The 12,500-nt window shown below is 41.7% G+C and overlaps 1 protein-coding gene across 2 annotated transcripts in view; it reads right to left on the bottom strand.

Moving 5' to 3' along the window:
- Positions 1 to 12,500, bottom strand: part of ift74 (intraflagellar transport 74) — a 134,003-nt gene that overhangs the window by 65,495 nt on the left and 56,008 nt on the right. For both annotated transcript variants that reach the window (XM_077235488.1, XM_077235489.1), the window contains 5 exons: positions 12,393 to 12,441; positions 12,054 to 12,152; positions 10,953 to 11,013; positions 10,773 to 10,832; positions 10,627 to 10,688 (listed from right to left, as the gene is read on the bottom strand). In XM_077235488.1, the coding sequence (XP_077091603.1) occupies positions 10,627 to 10,688; positions 10,773 to 10,832; positions 10,953 to 11,013; positions 12,054 to 12,152; positions 12,393 to 12,441 (331 nt within the window). The remainder of the gene's footprint in view (positions 1 to 10,626; positions 10,689 to 10,772; positions 10,833 to 10,952; positions 11,014 to 12,053; positions 12,153 to 12,392; positions 12,442 to 12,500) is intronic.

Raw genomic sequence — 12,500 nt, 5'->3', positions numbered from 1 at the left:
TGAAGATAAAATAAAAATTTATCAAAATTAACTGACTTCATACTTAAGGGGAAATCAAGTTTATTTTTGCCAGATTTTGTTTCTTGCTTTAAGCACCAAGTCACATATTTTGATACATTTCTCAGAAAACTTAATTAAAAACTTTAAGGGGTCATGAAATGAGAAATAGAATTGTCCTTGAGGCTTTTGCATATAAGAGTTCATCCATCATATTATAAGAATATCCTGAAAATTTCAGAACTGGAACCGTCCTTGTTAGTCCAAAATCAACTTTTATTGTTACCAGGCCCAGCAAACAACCCATTCTGGATTGTGCCTCTTTATGACGTAATAAGGCAGTGAAAGCCCGCCTCTTTATGAGGAACATCCGCTTTGGCCCCGCCCACTGGCATTAGTGAGATGAGGAAGAGACAAGGACACAGGGTCACTCACTGGACTAAATACAACATTACCGTCAGAAGGGTCCTAACGCTGGGAATGTGGGTGTTTATTTTCAACAATGTGAATGTCTCAGTTGAACAGTATTTATTTGTATTCGGTTCACTGGATTTTCTGGTAAATCAGTCGCAAACTCGGCGCAGGCTTTGCAGGCTTTTATGATAAGACGGACTGAACAGTAATGCCACACACAACATGTAAGAAACCCGGTTCATTCTAATGCCTGATCTGTGAACAGTGATTGAGATGATTCATGTAGCTACAAATCAGTGACTAAACAGTCAACTTCACATTGTTTCTCTTAGTAGGGTGTAAATAATCTGTTGTTTTTAACTGATTTAATTATACATAGAAAGCGATCAAAGAACGTTCCGTTTACAATCGCTGTAGCTGTCAATCAAACAGCACGTGTTTATCAGTGACTGAGTTCTGGACTCGTGCCAAAACTCCCGTAATAATCAACTAATCTCTTACATTGTGTTTCACTGTTAGTTATGATCAAAGCATTTCTTAGTGTGCAGAAATCGAGTTGCAATGACACGTGTGTTTACATGTTCATCACTGCAACCTTTCATGCCAAGATCTTCATATAATTATCACTTTTCACTAGTAGTTAACATTGTGAGCAGTAAAAGTAAAAACGTGCTAAAAGTTTGAGAGAGTTCCACATGTAATGCTAGTAATTTTTACATGCAAAGCTGTTAGCCAATCACAGCAGTGTGCGTTTACACTGAAATCTCACAGCCAATCAAAGCAGTGGGCGTTTACACTGAATGCTCACAGCCAATCACAGCAGTGGGCGTTTACACTGAAGTCTCACAGCCAATCACAGCAGTGTGCGTTTACACTGAAGTCTCACAGCCAATCACAGCAGTGTGCGTTTACACTGAAGTCTCACAGCCAATCTCAGCAGTGTGCGTTTACACTGAAGACTCACAGCCAATCACAGCAGTGTGCGTTTACACTGAAGTCTAACAGCCAATCACAGCAGTGTGCGTTTACACTGAAGACTCACAGCCAATCACAGCAGTGGGCGTTTACACTGAAGTCTCACAGCCAATCACAGCAGTGTGCGTTTACACTGAAGTCTCACAGCCAATCACAGCAGTGTGCGTTTACACTGAAGTCTAACAGCCAATCACAGCAGTGTGCGTTTACACTGAAGACTCACAGCCAATCACAGCAGTGTGCGTTTACACTGAAGACTCACAGCCAATCACAGCAGTGTGCATTTACACTGAAGTCTCACAGCCAATCAAAGCAGTGGGCGTTTACACTGAAGTCTCACAGCCAATCACAGCAGTGTGCATTTACACTGAAGTCTCACAGCCCATCACAGCAGTGGGCGTTTACACTGAATGCTCACAGCCAATCACAGCAGTGGGCGTTTACACTGAAGACTCACAGCCAATCACAGCAGTGTGCGTTTACACTGAAGACTCACAGCCAATCACAGCAGTGGGCGTTTACACTGAAATCTCACAGCCAATCAAAGCAGTGGGCGTTTACACTGAAGTCTCACAGCCAATCACAGCAGTGGGCGTTTACACTGAAGTCTCACAGCCAATCACAGCAGTGTGCGTTTACACTGAAGTCTCACAGCCAATCACAGCAGTGTGCGTTTACACTGAAATCTCACAGCCCATCACAGCAGTGGGCGTTTACACTGAAGACTCACAGCCAATCACAGCAGTGTGCGTTTACACTGAAGTCTAACAGCCAATCACAGCAGTGTGCGTTTACACTGAAATCTCACAGCCCATCACAGCAGTGGGCGTTTACACTGAAATCTCACAGCCCATCACAGCAGTGGGCGTTTACACTGAAGACTCACAGCCAATCACAGCAGTGTGCGTTTACACTGAAGTCTAACAGCCAATCACAGCAGTGTGCGTTTACACTGAAGACTCACAGCCAATCACAGCAGTGGGCGTTTACACTGAAGTCTCACAGCCAATCACAGCAGTGTGCGTTTACACTGAAGTCTCACAGCCAATCACAGCAGTGTGCGTTTACACTGAAGTCTAACAGCCAATCACAGCAGTGTGCATTTACACTGAAGTCTCACAGCCAATCAAAGCAGTGGGCGTTTACACTGAAGTCTCACAGCCAATCACAGCAGTGTGCATTTACACTGAAGTCTCACAGCCCATCACAGCAGTGGGCGTTTACACTGAATGCTCACAGCCCATCACAGCAGTGGGCGTTTACACTGAAGACTCACAGCCAATCACAGCAGTGTGCGTTTACACTGAAGACTCACAGCCAATCACAGCAGTGGGCGTTTACACTGAAATCTCACAGCCAATCAAAGCAGTGGGCGTTTACACTGAAGTCTCACAGCCAATCACAGCAGTGGGCGTTTACACTGAAGTCTCACAGCCAATCACAGCAGTGTGCGTTTACACTGAATGCTCACAGCCAATCACAGCATTGGGCGTTTACACTGAAGACTCACAGCCAATCACAGCAGTGTGCGTTTACACTGAAATCTCACAGCCAATCAAAGCAGTGGGCGTTTACACTGAAGTCTCACAGCCAATCACAGCAGTGGGCGTTTACACTGAAGTCTCACAGCCAATCACAGCAATGTGCGTTTACACTTAAGTCTCACAGCCAATCACAGCAGTGTGCGTTTACACTGAAGTCTCACAGCCAATCACAGCAGTGGGCGTTTACACTGAAATCTCACAGCCAATCACAGCAGTGTGGGTTTACACTGAAGACTCACAGCCAATCACAGCAGTGGGCGTTTACACTGAATGCTCACAGCCAATCACAGCAGTGTGCGTTTACACTGAAGACTCACAGCCCATCACAGCAGTGGGCGTTTACACTGAATGCTCACAGCCAATCACAGCAGTGGGCGTTTACACTGAAGACTCACAGCCCATCACAGCAGTGGGCGTTTACACTGAAGACTCACAGCCCATCACAGCAGTGTGCGTTTACACTGAATGCTCACAGCCAATCATAGCAGTGAGCGTTTACACTGAATGCTCACAGCCAATCACAGCAGTGTGCGTTTACACTGAAGTCTCACAGCCAATCACAGCAGTGGGCGTTTACACTGAAATCTCACAGCCAATCACAGCAGTGTGCGTTTACACTGAAGTCTCACAGCCAATCACAGCAGTGGGCGTTTACACTGAAATCTCACAGCCAATCACAGCAGTGTGCGTTTACACTGAAGACTCAAAGCCAATCACAGCAGTGTGCGTTTACACTGAAGACTCACAGCCAATCACAGCAGTGGGCGTTTACACTGAATGCTCACAGCCAATCACAGCAGTGGGCGTTTACACTGAAGACTCACAGCCCATCACAGCAGTGGGCGTTTACACTGAAGACTCACAGCCCATCACAGCAGTGGGTGTTTACACTGAATGCTCACAGCCAATCACAGCAGTGTGCGTTTACACTGAATGCTCACAGCCAATCATAGCAGTGAGCGTTTACACTGAATGCTCACAGCCAATCACAGCAGTGGGCGTTTACACTGAAGACTCACAGCCCATCACAGCAGTGGGCGTTTACACTGAAGTCTCACAGCCAATCACAGCAGTGGGCGTTTACACTGAAGTCTCACAGCCAATCACAGCAGTGTGCGTTTACACTGAAGTCTCACAGCCAATCACAGCAGTGGGCGTTTACACTGAAGTCTCACAGCCCATCACAGCAGTGGGCGTTTACACTGAATGCTCACAGCCAATCACAGCAGTGGGCGTTTACACTGAAGACTCACAGCCCATCACAGCAGTGGGCGTTTACACTGAAGACTCACAGCCCATCACAGCAGTGGGCGTTTACACTGAATGCTCACAGCCAATCACAGCAGTGGGCGTTTACACTGAATGCTCACAGCCCATCACAGCAGTGGGTGTTTACACTGAATGCTCACAGCCAATCACAGCAGTGGGGGTTTACACTGAAGACTCACAGCCAATCACAGCAGTGTGCGTTTACACTGAATGCTCACAGCCAATCACAGCAGTGGGCGTTTACACTGAATGCTCACAGCCAATCACAGCAGTGTGCGTTTACACTGAATGCTCACAGCCAATCACAGCAGTGGGCGTTTACACTGAATGCTCACAGCCAATCACAGCAGTGTGCGTTTACACTGAATGCTCACAGCCAATCACAGCAGTGGGCGTTTACACTGAAGTCTCACAGCCCATCACAGCAGTGGGCGTTTACACTGAATGCTCACAGCCAATCACAGCAGTGTGCGTTTACACTGAATGCTCACAGCCAATCACAGCAGTGGGCGTTTACACTGAATGCTCACAGCCCATCACAGCAGTGGGCGTTTACACTGAATGCTCACAGCCAATCACAGCAGTGTGCGTTTACACTGAATGCTCACAGCCAATCACAGCATTGGGCGTTTACACTGAATGCTCACAGCCCATCACAGCAGTGGGTGTTTACACTGAATGCTCACAGCCCATCACAGCAGTGGGCGTTTACACTGAATGCTCACAGCCAATCACAGCAGTGTGCGTTTACACTGAAGACTCGCAGCCAATCACAGCAGTGTGCGTTTATACTAAAGTCTCACAGCCAATCACAGCAGTGTGCGTTTACACTGAAGTCTCACAGCCAATCACAGCAGTGTGCGTTTACACTGAAGTCTCACAGCCAATCACAGCAGTGTGCGTTTACACTGAAGTCTCACAGCCAATCACAGCAGTGGGCGTTTACACTGAAGTCTCACAGCCAATCACAGCAGTGTGCGTTTACACTTATGACTCAAAGCACACGCCCCTTTAAGCAGAGTGGTCAAATCAGAGGGCTCAAATCAGGCTAAGAAAATGCCTTTTGTTTCTAAATTATGTAATTTCTGGAAATAAAAATCATACTAACATTATAAGTGCACCCCAGGAAACATTATGAAACAATAAAACAATGCAGTTCATGACCCCTTTAAGCTTTTTTTGCAGTGAATGCTGTCATTGCACTTTATAACATAGTAATTCAAAACTGTATTCAAAGATTTTAAAAACTTGTCAGTGATGTACAACCAGGGTTTTTCCTGCCTAGAGAATCACGAGGCGACTGCCTGCAGCTCTCGACAACACTCAGACAGACAGTCACATGCTCAGATACACTTTTCCACCGTGACGGTTCTGTTAGTTGAAATTCGGCACAACACCGACCTGTGTCCATTCTCAAACCGATAGTGCTGCGCGGATCATAATCCGCGGGTCGGGTGGGCCAAGTAATAAAAACATAACATTCCAATTAATCGAGGGGGGGTAACAGATAAATCATTATAATGTGTTGAGTTTAATAAAGACACGGATCTCTCATCACGGTAAAATGCAATAAACGTCACTCTTGCGTAAAATGCGTCACTCTTACTTTCGTTTTCAACAACCTAATTATCTTCAGGGAAAACCAATCAATGAAAATATCAGGGCTCGACATTAACGCTCGGGACTCGTGTGTTTTTTGAAGGGAACAGTGAAAGAGAATTGTACTTGTCCAACCGGACAAATGCCCTGATTAAAACAATTTTCAATATAAAAAAAATCAAATGAAAAATAACTAGGGAATAACAGAAAACACAAGGAGGATTCTAATTTCATAATAATAATAATAATAATAACTTTAATTTATATAGCGCCTTTCACAAAACCCAAGGACGCTTAACAAAAGCAAGAGGGGGGAGAAGGGAGGGGATAGGAGGAGAGAGGTTATAGGCCAGGGGAGCTAAAGCCCATAAGCCTCAGTGAAGAGGTGTGTTTTAAGCTGGTTTTTAAAGGTTATTAGAGAGGGAGCAGAGCGGATGGCATGAGGAAGCTTGTTCTAGAGTAGAGGCTGACATTTTTTCGGGAATCCCACGGGTCACGGGATTCCCGTGGGATTCCTGCAGGATGGGAGTCATCTTTGCTATCAATCACGGGATTTGGACGGTACAGGATAAATGGTTAACGGGAGCAGACGGGAGCGGGAATCAACCAATAGCAAAGACGACAAAAAAAGAAAAAAGTAAATGCATCATTTTGTAGTTTCCTTTTAATACGCCTACAATGTAACGCAATTAAAAAATAACTACACGACCCAGCCGTCCCAGAAGCCATCAGTGCTTTTTGTCACGGCTTACCGCCGAAATTCAAAGAGCAGTGATGGAGGGAGCTAACAGCCGCGGAGAAGTCGATGTGGCAAAAAATGATTTACAGCGCAAAGTCAGAAGTAATGACATGTCTATTAAGTTCACAGAACTGGTCGGAAAGTCTGAAATATTAATTAAGTTTATGAGAGTAGAATGTGACGGTGATAGCACAATGTACGCTGCTTGTAAGACATGCTTAGTCTTAGTCAAGTACGCAAGTGATTCAGGGACGAGCGGTCAGAAAAAGCACACTTGCAAGGCAAATTCGGGAAAGAATCAGGCAAGCATCGCTTCGTTCATCAAGCGAAAATTGCCGTATATGGGAGCGGTACAGGAGCGGTAGTCAGTTTAAACAGGAGCGGGATGGGATTGGGAGTCAATTTACCAGGAGCGGGATGGGATGGGATTATTTTTTAAACTGTGGTCTGGGAGTGGGACGGGACAAGATTTCTTTCTATGGGAGTGGGACGGGACAGGAGTGAAAATCCACTCCCGTGTCATCCTCTATTCTAGAGTGATGGAGCACCAACACAGAAAGCTCTATCACCAAATGTCCGGAGCCTGGACTTTTGGTGGTTTATTTCATGTAAGTGGCGATTGATAGCCTGTAGTTGATGGCTACTGACGGTAACAAAGTTGCGCTGTTGAGGCTCGCACAGTTATTTATAACACATTATACAGTTAAGTAACATCACAGCAGAGTGCTGTTTTCCTGAATACCATCATGATTGAAACCAAGACACCGATTTCATACATTTTCGACGCAATATCTGTTTTTGTTCAGTTTCAGCAGCGAATATAGTTCAAAAACAAAGATCACAGCAGAACCATAACGCATCTCACAGGAACACTCAGCCGTGTTTCATTACTGAATGATTCAGTAGTTTGAACGAATCGGTTGAGTCAAAGATTCAATTACCCATCCATAAACTGCCTCATTCTGAATAAATCAGCTGTTTGAACGAATCGTTTGAATGAATGACCCGTTCGATTTTAATAATTATCGGTCCATTTCAAAGCTGCCTTGTATTTCTAAAATTTTAGAACAAGTAGTTTTATCTCAGTTAAGTTCTTTTTTGCCTAGAAACGAGGTTTTAGATGTCTTTCAGTCTGGTTTTCGGGCAGGACACAGTACTGAACCAGCTTTACTGCGAGTCTCTAATGATCTATTACTTATTGCAGATTCGGGCAATACTGGGGCGCTAATGTTGGATCTTAGTGCAGCTTTTGATTTAATTGATCATGATATTCTTATTCATCATTTGGAACACGTTGTAGGGCTGAAAGGGACGGTTTCAAATTGGTTTTCCTCATATTTAAGGGGGCGTTCAATTTCTGTTAGGGTTGGGGATTTTTCCTCCGGGTCAGTTTCTCTGGATTGTGGAGTACCTCAAGGTTCAATTTTGGGACCTATTTGGGACGGGAGGTGACTAATTGGTTAGAGCAAAGCTGCTTACAGTTAAATGCCAGAAAGTCTGAAGTCATGGTGTTTGGGACGAAGAAGGCTGACAGTGGTTTAACCGATTTTCTAGGTATATGGGAAACATATGTTCAGCCTAAAATAAGAAATCTAGGTGTAATTTTTGACTCTGCTCTTATGTTTGACTATCAGGTTAAAAATGTGGTAAAATTTTGTTTTGATCAGTTAAGGACTATTGCGAAAATGAAATATTTTTTGTCTGTTCCTGATTTGGAAACAGTGATTCACGCATTTATCTCCACACGTTTGGACTACTGCAATGCTTTAAATGTAGGAGTTAGTCAATCTCTTATCTCAAGATTGCAGTTGGTTCAAAACGCTGCAGCGAGGCTGATTGCTGGTATTAAGAAAAGGGAGCATATTACTCCTGTTTTGAAAAGGCTTCATTGGCTCCCTGTGAAATATCGGATACAGTATAAGATTTTGTTATATGTTTATAAAGCTGTTCACGAGTTGGCCCCTGATATATCAAGGATTTGGTGCTTATGAACTCTAGTAGATCTCAAAGGTCTTTTAATTGTCTAATGCTCTTTGTCCCAAGAACTCGTCTTAAAACTAAAGGAGATCGAGCTTTTTCAGTCGCTGGCCCTAGACTGTGGAATGCTCTTCCCCCTGATATTAGAACTGCATCGTCAGTTGATGTTTTAAAAATTCGGGTGAAAACGTATTTGTATTCTGTCTGTTTTAATTCTTGACTCTGTAATTGCATATTGTATGCATGTTTTTTCTTGTTTTTGGATGTACAGCCCTTTGGTCTACGTTGTAGTTGAAGGGGCTATATAAATAAACGAGACTTGAGACTTGACTTGAATGACTCAATGACTCGCTCATTAAGACGGTCACCTGCCGCCACATACTGTCGGTTTCAAAGTATCATTCTTTTAAACATGTTCCTAATTTGTATTTTCAAAAAATATTTAAAACCCTCTCATAATATCATTTAATACAGTTGTAATTTTTCAATGTAAATTATTTAATTTGATTGGTAACAGCCTAGAGTCTTATTATTCTAATTGAATGTGTTGATCAAATTTAAGAATTTGAAATAAATTTAGGGAAAAATGCCCTTTATAAAGGTAAAAAAATTATTCTGATAAGAGTGTTTTCCAACAGTGATGTAATGAAACATTTACAATTTAAGTTTGAAGGGAGTAAAGCCTCTGTTTAGGCTATTAAAGAAATGTAATTTTGCCAAAAAAGAACTTTTATTTTAAATAAATGTTAATTTTAAATCAGCCTACTTCAGTGTGATGTTACCATATTATCATGCTTAACACTGATAATTTGAATAATTGTAATGTGATGATCAGATGCAGATATCTAAATCAGAGAATATCATAAGTTCGGGTGGGTTATTTATTTTAACAGTGGATTCGTGTGACTCAGTACACCAGCCCCCCCGACCCCCCTAGAGGTGCCGAGCGCCATCCACACAAATACTGTGGGAACACAGTAGGCTATATCATCAGTTCCCAACAGGGGGGTCTCGGTCCACAAGGGGGCGTCAGCGAGCTCTTTGTGGGGTCAAGTCATTTTTTGAAAAGTGTTGAACAGTGAGCATTAAAGCAGCAAACACACTTTTTTTGTGTTCAAAATGTACTAAATTCATATAATGAGCGAGTACATGATGAATCCATTTCCCAAACCGTGTTTTTGTCTTATCCGGAGTCACTATGGTACACCTATAATACATGTTTATATTGGGACTATTTTACACTGGTTCGGGTCGCACCGCTGTGGAGTAACCCAGTGCCTGCGTCACTCGTCATAGACATAAACAGAGAGAAGTAGCTCCGGCTACAATGTTCTTCCGCAAGACGCATTATTCTGTTAATAAACACATGTTTATTAATCGCTAGAGCGCCAAACGATCATATTACATTAGCTAATTTTATTCACGATCCCCTGGCTGACCAAAAAATGGGTTTTCAACGAGGTCCCAGACACCAGCAATTTTGTTATAGCCTATATTAATAATGTTTTCCCTACACACCAATGTGAATACTGATATTTTTGTTATTGCATTTCAAATAGGGCCAATTACTAATAGGCTACTCCTAGGCTTACGTTTTTAAATTACAAATGGGCTAATGATGTTTTTGTTATAGTATTTTCAATATTATACACTACAATATTTGTGCATAAACATATCTGGTTATAGTAATCAACATACTGTTTGTTTAAAAACAAAACATTTTGTCATCCTTGCTGCAAGCTTACAAGAGCGACAATATAATTAAATGTGAAGCGGGGGCTCTAAAATATTTTCTTGGGAAAAAGGGGGTCTCGGACAAAAAAAGGTTGGGAACCACTGGGCTATATGACGGTCTACGAAAAATACAAATTTAATCATCTTATTATTAAAATACATGATCAGGATTTTACCACCTCCGCCTCGTTTTGAGCCAGGAAAAACCCCGTGTAAAATACTTTGTCCCAAATATCCTAAAAAATTTTTTCATGTAGTTTTTTTTACCAGTTTTTCCACAATATGTAAAATTGCTGATTTAAAAAGAAGTTTCTGTGTGATTTAACTAACTCAGTTTGATGAGGAGATTTAAACTCTTCAAATGACAAAAGCACTTACTCTCTTCTCTCAGTGAATATCACGTCCATACTTTGAGCTTCTCTGTCATTCTGTGCTTTCAGCTAATGAGACAAACAAACATAAAAATGAGCAGTAATACAAGGAGAGTACAGAAGAAATAATGTGTTGAAATACTGTGAACTCACCATGATGATGTCGTTCACGACCTCATCCATCTCAGTATTTGTGTTCAGCTTGTCAACCAGCTGGTAATTGAAAAAAGACACAGTTAACTTAAATAATGACATCATCATGTGTCTCAAAATTACAAATACAAGCTGCATTTCAGTACAACTTCAAACTCTAATGGTTATAAAATAATGTACCATGTTGTAATCTGCCAGCTGGCCTTGAAGATCTTTAATTTCTCCAGCTAGGACTTCTGCTCTGTTCACATAAAACGTTTGAAGACATGAAATTAATTACTGCATCCTGATGTCATCAAAACTCAAGAAAAAGTCCTTCACTGAACAATTAAGGGGCTCTTATTAGAGAATCAGAAATATACACATTTTTTCATCATACATATTTATTCTTTGAAATATATACAATTTAAAATGTAAGATGCATCATATTATTTCCAAGAACAATATTATTATAGTATCATTTTTTGTATTATTAAGAGTTTATTAAAGGGATAGTTCACCCAAAAATGTAAATTCTGTCAGTATTTACTCTCCCTCATGTTGTTCAACCCCGTAAGACCTTCGTTCATCTTCAGAACACGAATTAAGATATTTGTGATTAAATCTGAGAGCTGGATCACTCCTCCATAGGCTTCTAAGGGATTGAACTTGCCGGCCTCGAAAAGTTATTAAAGACATCGTTAAAATAGTCCAAGTGACTACAGTGGCTCAATCTTACGTTTATCAAGCGACGAGAATACTTTTTGTGCGCAAAAAAACAAAAATAACGACTTTATTTCAACTATTCATTTCCTTCTCTGTGGGCGTCGAGTGAGTTCACTAGTGTAACAGCGCAGCGCTTCTGTGTTATACGTCACACGCATCATCACACACATGACCAGCGTCGGCCAATAGTGAGCCTACGTGTGACGTAGCTCTACGCTATTACCCTCAGCTAACTGACTCGACGCCCACAGAGAAGGAAATGAATAGTTGAAATAAAGTCGTTATTTTTGTTTTTTTGCGCACAAAAAGTATTCTCGTCGCTTGATAAACTTAAGATTGAGCCACTGTAGTCACTTGGACTATTTTAACGATGTCTTTAATAACTTTTCGAGGCCGGCAAGTTCAATCCCTTAGAAGCCTATGGAGGAGTGATCCAGCTCTCAGATTTAATCACAAATATCTTAATTTGTGTTACGAAGATGAACGAAGGTCTTACGGGGGTGAACAACATGAGGGAGAGTAAATACTGACAGAGTTTACATTTTTGGGTGAACTATCCCTTTAAGGAAAACTTACCGTTTTTCATAAGACAGAAACACTGAATTCTCCTGACTGAAGGTGTCGATGTCCTTCTGTAGTTTAGTAGACTCCATCGTCAGCTCATTGATTTTACTCCTGAAGCAGAAAAACTAAATATTAATCAGACCGTCTTATCTCAGAGATAATGAAACATTCAATAAATGGGGCTCGCAGATCTTTTATTGCTTGTTTAGTTTTTACTGCCTACACTGTTGTGTATCTTTCTAATTTCATTATTTTTATGTAAAGTGCTTTGAGATGCTACTTTTAAAGGCACTATATAAAATAAAGTTTATTATTATTATTATTATTAATAAATGACATGAAGAAAATTACCGTAATAACCCAAGGTAATACGACTTATCCAGAATTTGCCTCTGAGGTCCTGAAGGAGAGAAAATAAAAGAGTCAGTGTGCAGATCTCACATCAGTGTAACGTTAGGG

The sequence above is a fragment of the Siphateles boraxobius genome, unplaced genomic scaffold, assembly GCF_051911475.1.
Source record: "Siphateles boraxobius isolate OS27281-9 unplaced genomic scaffold, OSU_SipBor_1 195, whole genome shotgun sequence".
NCBI lineage: Eukaryota > Metazoa > Chordata > Actinopteri > Cypriniformes > Leuciscidae > Siphateles > Siphateles boraxobius.
The sequence above is the reverse complement of the archived record's forward strand: the minus strand, read 5'-3'. Positions and strand labels throughout refer to the sequence as shown.